Source organism: Tetranychus urticae, chromosome 3 (genome assembly GCF_039701765.1).
Source record: "Tetranychus urticae isolate SD_2017Ah chromosome 3, NJAU_TeUrti_SD_1.0, whole genome shotgun sequence".
In the NCBI taxonomy this organism is placed as follows: Eukaryota; Metazoa; Arthropoda; class Arachnida; order Trombidiformes; family Tetranychidae; genus Tetranychus; species Tetranychus urticae.
In genome coordinates this window covers 228,863-245,358 of record NC_142960.1, presented here as the reverse complement: position 1 = coordinate 245,358, position 16,496 = coordinate 228,863, and the positions used below count along the sequence as shown (strand labels likewise).

General features: G+C 32.5%; 8 protein-coding genes across 9 annotated transcripts in view; 5 read left to right on the top strand and 3 right to left on the bottom strand.

Annotated features, from left to right (window-relative positions):
• Nucleotides 1-462: 462 nt before the first annotated feature.
• The window catches only part of LOC107369182 (uncharacterized), a 36,407-nt gene continuing 20,373 nt past the window's right edge, over nt 463-16,496 (top strand). The window contains exons 1-2 of one of the 2 annotated variants that reach the window (XM_015937110.3): nt 463-1,007; nt 1,092-1,845. In XM_015937110.3, coding sequence (XP_015792596.1) covers nt 511-1,007; nt 1,092-1,563 — 969 coding nt within the window. In that variant the 5' untranslated portion in view covers nt 463-510 and the 3' untranslated portion in view covers nt 1,564-1,845. Of the gene's footprint in view, nt 1,008-1,091; nt 1,846-16,496 lie in introns of those variants that run through there. The other variant, XM_089268864.1, reaches the window with a different exon arrangement.
• Nucleotides 3,566-4,925, bottom strand: Snx3 (sorting nexin 3). The gene is made up of 2 exons (XM_015937146.3): nt 4,461-4,925; nt 3,566-4,250 (listed from the first exon to the last, which is right to left on the bottom strand). The coding sequence occupies exons 1-2, from the start codon at nt 4,641-4,643 to the stop codon at nt 3,924-3,926; spliced, it is 510 nt and encodes a 169-aa protein (XP_015792632.1). The 5' UTR covers nt 4,644-4,925; the 3' UTR covers nt 3,566-3,923.
• LOC107369123 (large ribosomal subunit protein mL51) lies at nt 5,555-6,464 on the bottom strand. Its single transcript, XM_015937046.3, has 2 exons — nt 6,232-6,464; nt 5,555-6,158 (listed from the first exon to the last, which is right to left on the bottom strand). Exons 1-2 carry the CDS (start codon nt 6,389-6,391, stop codon nt 5,809-5,811), a joined length of 510 nt encoding a protein of 169 aa, XP_015792532.1. The 5' UTR covers nt 6,392-6,464; the 3' UTR covers nt 5,555-5,808.
• On the top strand, nt 6,772-7,657 carry LOC107369121 (exosome complex component RRP46-like). The gene is made up of 2 exons (XM_015937044.3): nt 6,772-7,049; nt 7,157-7,657. Exons 1-2 carry the CDS (start codon nt 6,857-6,859, stop codon nt 7,603-7,605), a joined length of 642 nt encoding a protein of 213 aa, XP_015792530.1. The 5' UTR covers nt 6,772-6,856; the 3' UTR covers nt 7,606-7,657.
• Nucleotides 8,482-13,582, top strand: LOC107369119 (serine/threonine-protein kinase Nek8). Its single transcript, XM_015937041.3, has 9 exons — nt 8,482-8,825; nt 9,036-9,517; nt 9,596-9,724; nt 9,809-10,026; nt 10,373-10,475; nt 10,551-11,387; nt 11,458-11,605; nt 12,330-12,754; nt 12,817-13,582. Exons 1-9 carry the CDS (start codon nt 8,687-8,689, stop codon nt 13,099-13,101), a joined length of 2,766 nt encoding a protein of 921 aa, XP_015792527.1. The 5' UTR covers nt 8,482-8,686; the 3' UTR covers nt 13,102-13,582.
• On the bottom strand, nt 13,309-14,243 carry LOC107369122 (large ribosomal subunit protein mL51). Its single transcript, XM_015937045.3, has 2 exons — nt 13,983-14,243; nt 13,309-13,909 (listed from the first exon to the last, which is right to left on the bottom strand). The coding sequence occupies exons 1-2, from the start codon at nt 14,140-14,142 to the stop codon at nt 13,560-13,562; spliced, it is 510 nt and encodes a 169-aa protein (XP_015792531.2). The 5' UTR covers nt 14,143-14,243; the 3' UTR covers nt 13,309-13,559.
• LOC107369124 (mitochondrial intermembrane space import and assembly protein 40) lies at nt 14,486-15,249 on the top strand. The gene has a single exon (XM_015937047.3). It carries the CDS (start codon nt 14,619-14,621, stop codon nt 15,006-15,008), a length of 390 nt encoding a protein of 129 aa, XP_015792533.1. The 5' UTR covers nt 14,486-14,618; the 3' UTR covers nt 15,009-15,249.
• LOC107369125 (transcription initiation factor IIA subunit 2) lies at nt 15,478-16,096 on the top strand. Its single transcript, XM_015937048.2, has 2 exons — nt 15,478-15,754; nt 15,832-16,096. The coding sequence occupies exons 1-2, from the start codon at nt 15,578-15,580 to the stop codon at nt 15,988-15,990; spliced, it is 336 nt and encodes a 111-aa protein (XP_015792534.1). The 5' UTR covers nt 15,478-15,577; the 3' UTR covers nt 15,991-16,096.

Genomic DNA, 16,496 nt, shown 5'->3' with positions numbered 1-16,496 from the left:
GTTATGAATTATTATGTTTCTAGTTATCCAAATAATTCCCAAGTAAATCAATAACTTAATATTTATCTCACGTAAATCAGATGAGATAAAAGTAAACCTCGGTTTTCAGCATTCTGTCGCAAATGCGTTAGCCTTGAGATGAATATGTGTAAAGTGATTCTTAATGCAGATGAGAAATACATAATGTACATAGTGCACAAAGATGATCGAGATGATTTTGATGTTCAAAATGATGATCAAGGTAAGATCATCTCTGTGAAGAAAGGAGGAGAGATGATGAAAAGGGGAGTTTAAAAGCCTCAAAATTTGTATTGAGTTAAACTGGATCATCATTGGTCACCATTACCGTCATCGTGATTAGAAACTTGATTCTTAGAGAATCTAGGAAACCACGAAAGAAGAGAAAGTAATTGTGATTAAGTATAAAAGGAACATGGGTCTTCATATGAATTATCATTTAACCACTGATAGTTATTTTAAGTACATCAAGACCCTTCAGTTTCCCTCACAATGAACACTTTCATCTGCTTTGCCGTCCTCTTTGCTGTTGCTTCAGCAAACCACCAAATTCACAAGATTAGCCCCGTTCAATCATCATGGGGATTAGCCAGTTCTGATAAGGTTAAAGAATGGGATGGTTCATTGTCTTATGTTTCACCTGTTGCATCCAGTGGATACTGGCCATCATCATCATCTTATTACTACCCATCAGCCCACTATGGACAAGCAATCCACCATGGACAAGCAGTTCAATATTCACCATCCGTTTACCACTCACAGCCAATTCATTATTCAACTGGAGTAGCACCAAAAGTATACTCAGGAGCAGTTAATTACAAGGTTGTCCCATCAACATGGTCAGACGAATCTTATGTTCCATCAACCTGGTCAGGATACTACTCAGCCGGTCTTTCAGCTCCCAAAGTTGCCAAAGCAATTTCTGCTCCAGCTGTTAAAGTTGAAGAAGTAGCTGCCGATGTTGCTCCAAAACCTTTCCAATACTCAACGTAAGTTAATATTTAATTTGAATACTTGCAAAATAACTTTCAATTATATATTCATTTATTTTAATAAAATTTCTAAACAATTAGTGAAATCAGCCATGATGTTCCCGTCAAAAATGAAGAAGTTTCTTACAATGTTGCCTCACAAGCTTTCCCAGCACGATCAGTCTCTGTTGGTCCACAATATGCCACAGTAAGCAATGTTGTTTCAGCTCCAGCTCAATACTCAGCCTGGTCTGGTGAAGTTGCTGTTCCAGCTTCAGGATCATGGGTTTCAGATGTCAAGCCTGCTTCATGGGCCTGGGCTCAACCTAAACCCTCATATAGACAAGGTAATTGGGTTGATGTTAAGCCTGCTTCATGGTCATCATGGTCAGATGCCAAACCATTGAATACCTACGTTTCATCAGTCCAACCAACTTACTATGGTGTTGAATACCCACAAACAGTTTACACCAATACCCACCGTGCTGCTCCTTGGTCATCAACTTGGTCATCCGCTCACCCAGTTGCATGGACCGAACCAATCCAAAAACGATCTGAACGAACACAGTTCTAGATTGATTAAAAATTAATCAAAAACTGATTCAGAAAAAAATGAAATCAAAATGATCCTCAACTCATCCGTTTAACTTTTTTCTGTAAATTGTGATTATGACTGAAGTCAGGTTTAAAGCCCAGTCAAATCAGTTGACATCTTTTCTTCCACCTTTCCTTTAACTCTTTTTCATTGGATCTTTATAAGCAGATCCTTTTCCATTCTCATGTTCTGTCTTCAGAAACTTTAAATCGCCTCCTTTTTTACAAGAATGCAACAATAAAATTAATCTATCAGATTTAACTTTCCGTTTTAATTGTACTCTAACATTTGAATAACTCAAAGTTTAACACTTGATCAATTCAGTGAAAAGCAATAACTTTAATAATGAAAAGCAATAGAAACGACTCGGTAATTCCAGTTTTAATCATTTTAATCTCTTATTTACATTGAATTTCAACCAAAATCAGAACCAGTAAGCTCAGTCTGTAATTTGAAAAGATTATTTTCTGATCACTTAAAAATCAAAACAACATCAGACAAGCAATTCATATCTCTATTCAAACTAACTCTTTAGATCTCGCGATGATAAAAATATTATGCTGTCAAATATCTTTTGCTTTCTATATCTATGAAAAAAAAGATTTGATTGTGACCTCTTTTTGTTGAAACATTATTTATCCTTAATTAATCAGTTTAAAAGAAAAGATCAATTAGGCCAAATATTCCCAAAGTTAAAGTCTCTCAATCGCTTTGAAAAGGGTAGAAAAATCGTCAAAAATCTTTTTTCCGACAAGCTTTTTCTTACAATTCACAAGCGACTTTGAACAAAATTTCTATTATAACTTCAGATTCTGAATGCTTGCCCATTAACCCTATGTAACTGATCTCATCCATATGGACTTCTATCCATCTTATTTTTTGAAAAATTCATTCAAAGAAAAAATCTAGTCACAATAATTTTGTCAGAAACGGAAGTCAAAGACAATTTATAAATTTTGGGAAGAGCACAAAAACAGTATCAATTCTTGGATGTAGAAATTAAAACGATATATTAATACTTGAGGTGCTTACTTTGATTCCCAAAATTTCAGTCAATTCTAACGATAATTATATCAAAATATATTTGACACGCTAATACATTGTATTAGAGCGATCCATTGATGGTTACCCTCGCATAGTTAACGCAACTTAAGACGGACAAAAACACTTCTAAGTTACTCTCCAGGTCGTGTTTGAGTAGAGAAAAAGGTTTAGACAATTTACGATTAGTTTTTATTAAGTTGTGCGCAAAGCAAAAATTTTTGACAGCGAAATTTTTTGAGCCCAGAAATCAAAATTTTTACAGATTTTTCGACTTTAAGCGAGAAATAAAGACTCTGGACTTTATATTCAGAATCCAGCCAACTTATGCATCCAATCTGAAGTCCAGATGCAGCTAAAACTCTTATTTCAAGTCCAAAATTTTGAAAAATCTGCAAAAATTGTGATTTCTGCGCAAAAAATTTCTTCGTCAAAAATTTTTGTTTTTACGCACAACTTAAGCAAAACTAATCAGAATTCGTCCGAACCTTATTCCCTGATCAAACACAACCTGGAGAGTAACTTAAGAGTGTTTTTATCCATCTCAAGTTAAGTTAACTATGCTAGGGTAGCCATCAATGGATCGCTCTAATATGTTAAATTTAAAAGTAACGGTCAAGTAAAGAAGTAAATTATGCAATAGCAATTACATCATACGAATGTTATAAGTTTTACTTATTGACTAGAATCTTAATTCTAACTGGTTTCTCATAAATTGATATACAATAAGTAAAATCGTTAATTCAACTGGATCAATATAGCATTTGAACTGATTAGTTATTTACATCTAACAAGTAAAAGTTATAAAACTTTGAATTAAACTGAATGAAATCTAGTTGTGTGGAAATAGCAATCAATTGATGAGCTTGGAATGAAACTCGCTGATATGTTTTCATTTCAAAGAATGAATGTTTCAATCAAATTCAAAAATAAACACTGATTTTCATAGTTAAAATTGTTATTAAACTTTTTTCAAATTGGTTGCTTATTGTGATTTAGCTTCCAAATATATTATTTAAACACAAAGGGATTAATAAATATTCCATGACAATGTAAACGATGTAAATTTCTTACTCGGAGGATAAATTTAAATTTCTAATAAAATCAATTAATTTAACGTTTACAAGATAATCAGAATTGATAACCAACGGTAAAGAGAGGTCACTCGGTAATTATGTAAATATAAGCATTATATATTCATAAATATTATACATTCATCCATTTCTTGATAGGATCTTAAAATGTGGATTTGTGTGGGAATTAAAGTGAAGAAGTGCTGTGCTTTTTGATTGATATCTTCAAGAGTTTCTTATTTTACCAGGAACGTAATTTCTATCGAGAGTTGATTCTTGAAGAAACATGTGAAGACATTTCTCATTTTGAGCCAAAGGATGACCAGCAACTTTGTTGATGAATGATTCAAGTCCTTTCCTTCTCTCTTCAATAAAATCTTCTTCATAAATGCCATCATCACCTCGGAAAGGCATCAGACGCTTCCATGCTTTACCAGGTAATGGAGGTACCATTATTTTACTATCGCGTTCCAATTCATTTCGAAGCCACTCAAAATCACTGTAACGTCGGCGTACGCTTGATTCTTTTAATTTAAATATGGGTAAGTTGGTCTGGTAAAATATGAATGTCAGAACAAGAATGAAAATGATATCGAAAAGGTCAAAAATGTGAAGAGGAATAATTGATATAAAATACACATGATAAGAAAGGGTGGATTGTTTATCAGTTGAAAAGACTAAAAGCATCGATCAACACCCATTCATACACCTATACATACTACTAAACAATCCACTCCCCTTCGATGAATAATGACAACTTACTCTAAGGCGAACCTCATAATCTGTATAACGATTTCTTGCAACGCCATGAGTTACTGGATTGACAACATCTATCTCAAGAAAGTTAGCTGGAGCAGCATAGGCATCATCCAGAGTTTGCTTTTTAATGGTCAATCGACGAGTTGATTCTTGTGTTGGACCCTCACCATTAGTTGTCTTGCTCATTGCTTCAACAGCGACTGTTTCTTACTTGACAACCTTGTGTATATTCCACCAAGTCAAATGAAGGAAAAGGCGAGAAATTCAGGTTTATGATGGATTTTGTTGAGAGAAAGAGATGGATAAGCACAAGACTCACAATAAAGAGTAATAAAATGAAATAGAATAAAATAACAATATAAATTGCAACAAGGTTAGACCAATTCGATTAAAAGTAAATGAATAAGAAACAACAAATAAACGGCAATTTAAAAAAATTGAACAGAGTTAGTGACAAACCAATTAAAAGAAAAATTTATAATTCATAGACAACTGCTGTTATCATAGTAGCCGAGCACAACGCCATCTTATGGAACGCAATAAATTGGAAAGTTACACCGGGAATCTGTCAATTTTTAATTAAAATAAATAAACAAACTATTTTAATTTTATATGTTAATCAATATTCAAACCTTTTAAGCTCAGCCATATTAGAAATTTTTGATTTTAATTTTGTTAAAACTAAATAAAGAAATAAAATTTGCAAGCTTTAGTCAAACTCAGGTCGCTCGGATTAAACTCAATGAGGACATCATTGGAGCTCGTTAAGCCTTATTTAGAGATAAGATTTTTCAATTTGGACAGTCCAAGTAATAAACTTTGTACTTGGCAAGCATCCATCGGCTCATCCATCGGCTCATCTCACTCTCAACTTTATCCAGCTTAGTTATTGAAATTACTATATTAATAGATATATATTTCATCAAAAAGGATGTAAAACATGATTGACACAATGACGAATTGAAAAAGTACATGTTTAAGATTGAAGTTGAATTTAATCAAAACTAAATATTTCACAATTAAAATTTTTGTGAAAACATGTAATTGTCGAAACACCAATATGTTTGGATGGGTGAAGTAGCTGTCAAAATCTCAAATTCAATGGAAATAAACATGTTTAATTTAATCTTTCAAAGAATTTCAAGAAAACTTCAGAGGACAATTTCCATTCTCAAAAACATTGAAAGAAAATGGAAAGTGGTGGAAGCATTCCTTCATCTTCTAATGGTGTAAACAACACCGATTATATCGTGACATAATAACACAAGTTATAAATCGAATTATCATACTAACAATCAACGAGTAATCAATTTGAAATCACTCTTGAACACTTGCAATTACTTTTCACCTATTAAATATACTTTTGAATCCGTTTTGGAGGGGCACTTTTGCGGTTTCTGTATTTATATAAATAATCTATTCGCTTTTGAAGATATTCCCATTTCTCAGGGCGAGAAGTTGCCATAGTCGGTTCAGCAGCAGCTTGCCTTTGCAGCATTTCCATTTCATGTCCACGCCAGCCTCGAATCCAATAAGGAATATGCTTGAGTAAACTAGCCGGATGAGTGTTACCAGAACCTAAAATGTCAATATAATCATTTTGTCCAAACATAGCATTTCTCGGATGCCATGGATTTGTCTTTGGTTTAACAGGAATACTTTTTAATCCAGCTTCTTTTCTGCCCAATCTAGGTAACATACCTGATAGAAAGAAATAACACTAATTATTGAATAATCAAAATATCAAAACAAATAAATTAAAAGAGGGATTTACCTTTATCATGATGTCGAACAATGTTACCAAATCTTCGGGCAAATTTTCTCCTTTCATATTCAGCATAATTGTTATCAGATGATTGAGTTGAAAATCTCGAAAACCCTATATTAAACCTGCAAAGATCAGGCATTTGTTTCATCAATCTGACTAAATGCATTTTAACAGAAATCAAAAGTTTAGACGAACAATACAAAAATCATAAAAACTTCATAAGAAATGATTTTAATTAAATAACTCAGATTTAAACAATGTAAAAATCATTTGTAAACACGAGAATGCATCAGGGATGAATTAATAATTGCGAATTGTTAAATCATATTTCTTGTTTAAGATCAAATTGAAGGTTCAATCAAAACCAAATATTTCACAATTAAAATTTTTGTGAAAACATGTAATTGTCGGAACACCAATATATTTGAATAGATTTGAGTAGCTATTAAAATAAGAAATTCAATGGGAATAAACATGCTTAAGGTAATCTTTCAAAGAATTTGAAAAAACCGCTAATTTTTGCTCATTTTAATCTGCTTTCTCAACTCCCTCTGCTTGCATGTGTTCTGTTTTGGTACAAAATTGTTTTATGTACTCATGTGTTTTCAGTGAATTTGATTGATTCTTAATAATGGCTCCTAAATTACGTGATTTGATAATAACGTATAATAACCTTGCTAATCCCGATGGGTCCGCTTTGTTTTGTCAGGGTAACACGATTGTCCAAACTTTTGTTTTTGGTCCGGTAGATGTTTCTTCAAAAGAGCAATCCGAAAAAGCATCTCTATTTGTTGCATTTAAACCAAAAAACTCATGCAACAAAAGTAAGTTTATTACCTTTCAATGTTTTGAATTTTAGTCCATAATCTAATCACACTATATCAATGAACCCGTGGATTCTAATTAAATTATCGCTTCTTCTTCTTTATAGATGATCTTCGAAAGGAACTGTATGAGAACTATATCCGAACTGTTCTGGAAACAATCATTCATCTCGATATCCATCCTCGAACCAGGATATCAGTAATTTTACAGGAGATGCAAGATGATGGTTGTTTGTTATCTGCTGCGGTTAACAGTGCTTGTTGTGCATTACTTGATGCTGGTATTCCTATGAAGTGCATGATAGCCTCAGTTACCAGTTGTATTTCAGTTGATGCAATTCAATTGGATCCAAATAAAGAAGCATCTCAAAAGTCAGATGGATCCATAGTCTTAACATTCGAAAGCTCAAAAAATAGCATCATATCAGTTTCTAGCGAAGGAGAATTTACTGTTGATAATATTAATGAAGCAATCAAACTAGGTTGTTTAGCGACTAAAAAAATTTATGATTTTTATCATGAATCAATGAAGAAAAGATTTTTAATTAATTCATGAAGACATACTTTTTTTCATAATTTAATAAAATTTGTCTTTGGTTTAACAGGAATACTTTTTAATCCAGCTTCTTTTCTGTCCAATCTAGGTAACTTAGATTTCAGGATCATGGGTTTCAGATGTCAAGCCTGCTTCATGGGCCTGGGCTCAACCCAACTGGGCTTTATATGTTAATCAATATTCAAACCTTTTAAGCTCAGCCATATTAGAAATGTTTGATTTTAATTTTGTTAAAACTAAATAAAGAAATAAAATTTGCAAGCTTTAGTCAAACTCAGGTCGCTCGGATTAAACTCAATGAGGACATCATTGGAGCTCGTTAAGCCTTATTTAGAGATAAGATTTTTCAATTTGGACAGTCCAAGTAATAAACTTTGTACTTGGCAAGCATCCATCGGCTCATCCATCGGCTCATCTCACTCTCAACTTTATCCAGCTTAGTTATTGAAATTACTATATTAATAGATATATATTTCATCAAAAAGGATGTAAAACATGATTGACACAATGACGAATTGAAAAAGTACATGTTTAAGATTGAAGTTGAATTTAATCAAAACTAAATATTTCACAATTAAAATTTTTGTGAAAACATGTAATTGTCGAAACACCAATATGTTTGGATGGGTGAAGTAGCTGTCAAAATCTCAAATTCAATGGAAATAAACATGTTTAATTTAATCTTTCAAAGAATTTCAAGAACTGATAAAACAGATAATGAAGTCTCTATATCAATGATCCTTTTCACTGTCTTTCTCTGTCTCTGTCTCTTTTCACTCACCTTATGATCTTGATTGCCCTGTTAGACATCAATGTTTCAAAATAACACCTCTTGAATTAAAAATGAACAAAAAATAACAAAGGCAATGAAAGACATAAGAAAAAGAATAATTGTTTAAGAGTTCAAGTGACTGTGAGTTCATTCTGGTTGAAGTAAAATAACAAAGATTAATAGAAGGAAAAGAAAGAAGATTGAAGACGGAGAAATTAAGAGATGGAAAGAGAGTTAATGAGAGAGGTAATTAGATAGTGTGAGAGAGCCTTTGATTAGTATTAACAATAAGTTCAGTAATTCCAAAAAATGGTTGATTTTAAATCATTTAGCTTCAATAGTAAAGCCCTTAAAAATATCCAAAATGACTTTAATTACCGTGCAGCTGATCTATCAACGAGACATCTCTTCTGGGAAAATTATGAGAAGGTTCGCGTTGTTGGAAAAGGTAAGTTTTATTCAATAATTTAATCCAATTTACCAATAACACTTTGTAACCATCGATTGTCCCTTTAATGTCCAATTTTCATTTGTTAACACGTACTGAAATGCTCAACAAACCATGTTAAAGTTAGTGTACATGTTAATGATTGACGGTCATCTGTTTCCACTTGAGTACTTTACAACTTACATTATTTATCTTGTGTATTCTCAATAGGTGCCTTTGGGACGGCCATTTTGTACCGACGTAGATTAGATGGTGACTTGGTGGTGATGAAGGAGGTCGATGTGACCTACATGAATGCATCGGAACGTTTAATGGCCATTAATGAAGTTAAAGTTTTATCCATTCTGGATCATCCTAACATTGTCTCTTTTTACAACAACTACGAATGGGAAGGCAAATTGTTGATAGAGATGGAGTACTGTGAAGGTGGTACATTGGCCGAATTTTTATCCTTCTTGTCCAAGCCTCTTAAAGAGTTCGAGATACTCACTATCTTTAATCAAATTGTTTCTGGAATAACTTATATTCACGATCGTAATATACTTCATCGAGACCTGAAAACAGCCAATATATTCATGACCAAAGAAAAGATATTTAAAATTGGTGACTTTGGTATCTCCAAAATTTTGGGTACTCATAGAGAAGGAGCTTCAACTGTTGTTGGAACACCTCATTACATTAGTCCAGAAATGGTAAGTTATTGAATTTACATGTAATCTCTCAAACCTCCCAAGTACTTAACTGTGTTTTTTATCTTTACTTGATTTTAGTGCGAAGGAAAATCATATGACAAAAAGACTGATATCTGGGCTTTGGGTTGCATCCTTTATGAAATGGCTTGTCTTCATAAAACCTTTGAAGGAACCAATCTTTCAGCTTTGGTTAATAAGATCATTAAGGTAAACAATTTTTGAAGAGGTAACCTCGGTAATTTCAAAAATTTTTACAATTTTCGCTCAAGTTTTTCATTCTCATCTTTCTAGGGTAAATATGATCCCGTTAAGCGGATATATTCAGCTAGATTTCAAAAGCTAATTGGTGAAATGTTGCAACGAGATCCAACTTTGCGCCCTCATGCTCATGAAATACAAAATGATGTCTCGGAACTTTTAATCAAAGCTCGTCTCAATCGGTATGAAAGTGAAATATATTCAAACGAAATTTCAACTGGAGCAATGTTAGCTGCTGATCAATTGTACAGGTTTGTATTCATTTCAATGCTTCACAGTTTAATTTCCTACTAAAGATTTAACACACAAACCTTTTTATCTTGAAGACTTTGAACACCTCATTAGTGCTAATGGTATGTGTAAACAATTAAAACCAAGGTTAATGTAAATCTGTTAGATAATGTAATTTGTTATCGTTAACAATCAAATTGGTAAAACTATAAAGTTAGCAATCTTAATCTTTCAAGCTTCATGGGATTAAGTTAATGGCTTTGAAAGAAGCAATATTCAGATTGAATTAAATCTGGTTACCGTAATTATTCAAATGGGAATGTATTAACAAATGCTCTCAATTTTACCTTTTAATCCATCCGATAGATCAATCAAAGTCTGGCGATCATTAATATTTGAAGTGAATCTACGTGAGCCTAATCTTGCCTTAAATAAATTTGATTTACCCTTCAGTGAAAGGGTAACTCAGGTGAGTCTCTACAATAATTGAAAATTATTTCAAACATTTTTTTATTAATGATTTACTTTTTACGTTCATCTACAGTTTGCTCGCAGTTCAAATCATTTTCTTTCGTTGACTGACACTTCATCGATTTACGTTTGGGGCTATGGAGGTAAAGGTCAACTTGGCTTGGGTCGTTTATCCAAACCAACCAATGCAACGGGTCCAAACCCAGCTGATTGGGTTCCTAAAGCGGTTTTAGTTGATGAATTGTCGGGTAAATTTGTCACCAAATTGGTTGCTGGTGAAGGTTTCAGCATTTTCATTTGTAAAAATGGTTTAGTCATGTCTTGTGGATCAGCTGAATCATGTTGCCTTGGCTATGAGACGGAGGAAAATAGTTATACACCAAAAATAATCAACGAACTATTGGGTTATAATGTTCAGGATATCACTTCGGGTCCTCGACATGTCATGATTGTAACTGATGAAGGAAAAGCCATGGCTTGGGGAAGAAACATTGATGGACAATTGGGAATCGCTGAAGAATCAGTGACTGTTAAAACACCAACTCCTGTTAATTTTGCTGCCAATATTGTAATTAAAAGAGTCTTTACTGGACCTGATGCGACCATGTTTATTGATGATCGTGATGTTGTTTGGGCCTGTGGCTCAAATGAATACAATAAGCTTGGTATTCAGGAAAAATCTTTGATTAAAAAGATGAATTTTAGTCGCATTTTTGCTCCCAAAGTTGTTAAATGTATTAAAGATAAAGTTGAATCCATCAGTCTTAGTCACAAGAATACCTTAATCCTTCTTCAAAATGGTTCCCTTTTAGTTTTGGGACTCAACGAGACTGGAAGGATATCAAAAGGATCCAATATAGTCGCTGAAAAGATCAATTTATTACCTAAAATGTCTCAAAACTCAATAACAGTAAGCACATTTAATTTTATCTTAATTGGCCTTTTTTTCTGATTTTTTTATCATTTCTTCTTTTATTCAGAAAATTCAAGCTGGTAATGATTTCTTGTTAGCTCAAACTTTTGAAAATCAAGTTTACTTTTGGGGAATCAGAGAGGTTGAAGAAGAATCTAAATCATTACTTCAAAACCAAGAAGAAACATCTGACATATCAGAAGTAATCAAAATAGGTAAATAAAACCAGCAAATTTTATCGACTTTATGTACAAATTTCTATACACATCGAAAAGAACTAAATTCATTTTGAAAAAGATTCACTTTCGTTGCATTGAAAAATTACAGAGTCATGATGAAAAGCATCAGAAATAGAAATGTTACCAAATTGTTCGTTGGTAGTATTTTCACAATTATTTTCATCATTAGTGTCCACGAAAAGTAGTCGGAACTTTCTCTGAATTCATGTAAATAGGGACAGGTGGAAAAGAGCATAATCCGTATTTTAAACTATGGAAGAAAAAACTTTGGCATTTTGATTACCTTGATCACCACTGTATAACTTTGTCTTTAACGCCTGCGGAAAGTCTGGTGCTTCAACTGTACGAAAGGAAATTCAAGTTCCAACTTTGAACTCGATTTTATCGAAACTTTCAATCAGATAAATCTTGCAATAGCACTGCTGGACTCAGTTTTTATGTCTCTACAAAACCACAAAGTCCTAACTCAAAAGTCAGATTTTTTGGCATTTTCAACTAACTAATGCAGGCTAAATAATGTTTTAACCAAAAAAGTAAATCTTTATTTAATATTTAACAATATGAATTGAACATACATGTACAGTATGAAATAATCTTAAACGTTCAACAGCATCTTATTCATCATTTTCAAAGTTGATTTTATTATGGTTTTGTCTCTTAATATTGATTGTCTTTCTATTGCTTTTAAATTTCAATTTAGGTGAAACGAATGCTCCTCTTATGAATATTGTGGAAAAAATTGGACCTGATTATCCGATTTTGTTGGTTCGAGATCCTAAAGTTGTAATTGAACAAAGTAAACATTTAACATTAATTTCATCAAATAGAAACTCAATTAGGCGCGATTATATACTTAAACCTCAACCCATTCTGACTCTTTATGCATCTCATGTATACTTGAGATTTGGAGAAGCAGTTTCATTATCAAGTATCCACTGTTTTCCCGATGACCGAGTTTATATTATAATTGATACAACAATTCCTTCACCAAATGCAAATAAAAACAATGAACCTAAAAGACAACGAAGTAGAGCAATCGGAACTTCAGTATTACCTGTTCTTAAAGAAGAGATGTCATTATCGATGGTCAATACATGTAATCGTAATCTATCATCAACTGATGGGGTAAATAGCAACTTTTGTCATTTCAAACATTTTAAACGTCACTAATTGTTTTCATCCTCTAGATCCCTGAATGGATTAAATTGGAAGCTGAAAGATGGGAAAAGGAATCAGATGCTAGTAAAAGGATTGAAGCAAGTCGCACATTCCCGTTAAGCGCTCGAGATCTTGAATACAGAAATATTTTCCAATTTTATCAAGAACAAATTGAAAATCTTAATAATCAATTGTTGGAATGTCAGCAAAAGAATAATGCTTATCAAAATCAAGTTAGTGAATTAGAGGAACAATTGGCCAAATTGAGAAGAGAGCAACGAAAAGCAGCAGCTAATTTTTGTAATATCATTTGACCTGAAACTGGGCCCTTTTGTCACATAAGCATACAAGTTAATATTTGGAGCTGCTTTTCAGCGATTAACAAAAATCTATGCAAGTTAAGACAATCGATGTTTGGATGGACGCAAATTAATCTATCTGAAACATGGGAATATGTCTTGTCCATCGCTCCGCATACCAGCAAGAATCCTTACCGTGCAAAATAAGTTGTAAATTCAATATTTTTGAATAGCTCGATTTACGCTTATAATTAATAACCTGGGTAGAAAACTTCAGAGGACAATTTCCATTCTCAAAAACATTGAAAGAAAATGGAAAGTGGTGGAAGCATTCCTTCATCTTCTAATGGTGTAAACAACACCGATTATATCGTGACATAATAACACAAGTTATAAATCGAATTATCATACTAACAATCAACGAGTAATCAATTTGAAATCACTCTTGAACACTTGCAATTACTTTTCACCTATTAAATATACTTTTGAATCCGTTTTGGAGGGGCACTTTTGCGGTTTCTGTATTTATATAAATAATCTATTCGCTTTTGAAGATATTCCCATTTCTCAGGGCGAGAAGTTGCCATAGTCGGTTCAGCAGCAGCTTGCCTTTGCAGCATTTCCATTTCATGTCCACGCCAGCCTCGAATCCAATAAGGAATATGCTTGAGTAAACTAGCCGGATGAGTGTTACCAGAACCTAAAATGTCAATATAATCATTTTGTCCAAACATACCATTTCTCGGATGCCATGGATTTGTCTTTGGTTTAACAGGAATACTTTTTAATCCAGCTTCTTTTCTGCCCAATCTAGGTAACATACCTGATAGAAAGAAATAACACTAATTATTGAATAATCAAAATATCAAAACAAATAAATTAAAAGAGGGATTTACCTTTATCATGATGTCGAACAATGTTACCAAATCTTCGGGCAAATTTTCTCCTTTCATATTCAGCATAATTGTTATCAGATGATTGAGTTGAAAATCTCGAAAACCCTATATTAAACCTGCAAAGATCAGGCATTTGTTTCATCAATCTGACTAAATGCATTTTAACAGAAATCAAAAGTTTAGACGAACAATACAAAAATCATAAAAACTTCATAAGAAATGATTTTAATTAATTAAATAACTTAGATTTAAACAATGTAAAAATCATATGTAAAAATCATTTGTAAACACGAGAATGCATCGGGGATGAGCTAATAATTGCGAATTGTTAAATCCTATTTCATGTTCAAGAGCTTATACAATCATGTAATAATCGGATAAGTTATATCAAACATTAAAGAAATACACACAAAATGCAAAAATTATTATCAATTAATCAGAATATTATTTGAAAGTTGGAATTTGATAATTTAAAAAATACAGATTAACAAATAAATCGATTCTTGTTATCGATCTATTGAGATTTCTCTCAAAATTTGTGGGATTTCCAGTAAATTATTTGCTCATGCTTTTCTAATTTTGATTTCAATTTCTGTTTGATCTTTTTCTTGTTAAATTTGATACTTAATATTAAACATGTCCTACTGTAAACAAATAGGTAAAGATCGTATTATTATTTCTACTCCCGAAGAATTATCTCAAAAAAGCAATATAAAACTTCCTGAACCAAAACCTGAAGATCGTGAGCCTGGCTTAATCCTACCAAATGGTGAAATTAACTGGAACTGCCCTTGTATCGGAGGAATGGCGTCTGGTCCATGTGCATGGCAATTTCGTGAAGCCTTTTCCTGTTTTCGGCAAAGTGAATCAGAGAATCGAGGAATGGAATGTGTAGAGAAATTCGCAGTTTTACAAGATTGTATGTCTAATTATCCAAATTTATATCCCAAAAGAGATGATGATAGTGAAGAAGATCTCAATGCTGCTATCGGTGTGAACAAAAATGATCTAGAAAATGGAAGTTGAGCCATTTCTTTCAAGTTAGACTTAATTTTCGTAGTTTTGATATAGAATTGTATTTATCATAGACTGATTGCTTATGCGATAAAATTTAAAATTGAACCAAAACCTTAAAATCGACTTCTTGACTGAAATTGCTGGATAAATAACCTGCATTGTTATTTGCACTAACCGCTTATAATGAGAAGCAATTTATCAACAGTCCCTAAATCAAGTTGAATAAAATTTAAATTTTTTGATTATTTAATATTAACAAACGTTCATTTTTACGGATAGAATCGTTAAAAAAACTCGAGAAATAAGTTTAAAAAATAATTTAGCTTGAATTATGTTTATCAAGAAAGATTGAAAATCATGAAAATAAGCTGCCCGGTGAATAGTGTAAATAAGCTAATCCAAGGTATTCTACATCTACATCTGATACTTCACTCTGTTTAAAAGCTGATTTGTTTTCTTGTATCAACACAAAATTATTTTTCTATTTGTAACTCAAGTCTTCATTTCTCTCTTACCTTTCCTTACTATTTTTGTTATTAACTTGTTCTTTGTGATATTTTTTCGTTGTAATTAGTGAGATGAGCTATCAACTTTATCGTAACACCACTTTAGGACACACTCTGCAAGAGAGTCTGGATGAGTTTGTTCAATGCAATCAGATAACCCCACAGTTGGCTCTTAAGATTTTGGTTCAATTTGACAAATCAATCAATGTTGCTTTGGCTAGTAAAGTTAAAACAAGGTTAACTTTTAAGGTAATATTAGATATTAGACTATATATTCTTAATACCCACGTGCAGTAAAGCTAATGATATCTGTTGATTCTTTTTAGGCTGGTCATCTCAGGACATATCGATTTTGTGACAATGTATGGACCTTAGTGCTGAAAGATGTTGAATTTAGAGAAGCCCAAGAACTGATCAAAGTCGATAATGTAAAAATAGTCGCTTGTGATGGTAAAAGTCCTAATATCAGGGATGAGAGAGATTGAAAAGAGCCACTAATTACTTGTAGCCAGAGAGGGACTAACCAGAGTTACTGGTTATGCTAACTAAGGCGAATCTTTGGAAATAAAGCTTTTCATAATTGCCCGACAATTCATTATTTTTAAAATTTTTATCATAAATCCTATTGTCCTTGTATAATGCTTAATTTGCTATGATGTCCGATTCCCGAGCAAGAGTGATTCAAATATAAAATCAATCCATGGTTATTATCACAAAAAATTCTTATAACTACATTCATGTATGTATTCATATTCTTCAAATGGTATTAGGTTGTTGCATATGAAATGAAGTGAATGAAAGTTTGTATTTCAAATCTTATTCACGATTTTATTAGAAAAAAATAATCTAGTTTAAACAATTGATTGCTCAAATCCCAAAATAAAAATGCACAAAATTCTATTCAGAACTGTAAGTTGAATGTGCTATTGGTGCGGTGTCCTCTCGTCTAAAGATTCGAGGTCTCTTCATTTAGAGAAACATTTTGGGACAG

Bases quoted from the DNA above. Each gene is read 5' to 3' on its own strand.
- Snx3 (XM_015937146.3), bottom strand. From the start codon at position 4,643: ATGAGCAAGACAACTAATGGTGAGGGTCCAACACAAGAATCAACTCGT. The intron at 4,251-4,460 runs GTAAGTTGTCAT...ATATTTTACCAG, and splicing joins ATTATGAGGTTCGCCTTAGA to ACCAACTTACCCATATTTAA.
- LOC107369123 (XM_015937046.3), bottom strand. From the start codon at position 6,391: ATGCATTTAGTCAGATTGATGAAACAAATGCCTGATCTTTGCAGGTTT. The intron at 6,159-6,231 runs GTAAATCCCTCT...TCTTTCTATCAG, and splicing joins TGTTCGACATCATGATAAAG to GTATGTTACCTAGATTGGGC.
- LOC107369121 (XM_015937044.3), top strand. From the start codon at position 6,857: ATGGCTCCTAAATTACGTGATTTGATAATAACGTATAATAACCTTGCT. The intron at 7,050-7,156 runs GTAAGTTTATTA...TCTTCTTTATAG, and splicing joins AAAAAACTCATGCAACAAAA to ATGATCTTCGAAAGGAACTG.
- LOC107369119 (XM_015937041.3), top strand. From the start codon at position 8,687: ATGGTTGATTTTAAATCATTTAGCTTCAATAGTAAAGCCCTTAAAAAT. The intron at 11,606-12,329 runs GTAAATAAAACC...ATTTCAATTTAG, and splicing joins ATCAGAAGTAATCAAAATAG to GTGAAACGAATGCTCCTCTT. The intron at 12,755-12,816 runs GTAAATAGCAAC...TTCATCCTCTAG, and splicing joins ATCTATCATCAACTGATGGG to ATCCCTGAATGGATTAAATT.
- LOC107369122 (XM_015937045.3), bottom strand. From the start codon at position 14,142: ATGCATTTAGTCAGATTGATGAAACAAATGCCTGATCTTTGCAGGTTT. The intron at 13,910-13,982 runs GTAAATCCCTCT...TCTTTCTATCAG, and splicing joins TGTTCGACATCATGATAAAG to GTATGTTACCTAGATTGGGC.
- LOC107369124 (XM_015937047.3), top strand. From the start codon at position 14,619: ATGTCCTACTGTAAACAAATAGGTAAAGATCGTATTATTATTTCTACT.
- LOC107369125 (XM_015937048.2), top strand. From the start codon at position 15,578: ATGAGCTATCAACTTTATCGTAACACCACTTTAGGACACACTCTGCAA. The intron at 15,755-15,831 runs GTAATATTAGAT...GATTCTTTTTAG, and splicing joins AAACAAGGTTAACTTTTAAG to GCTGGTCATCTCAGGACATA.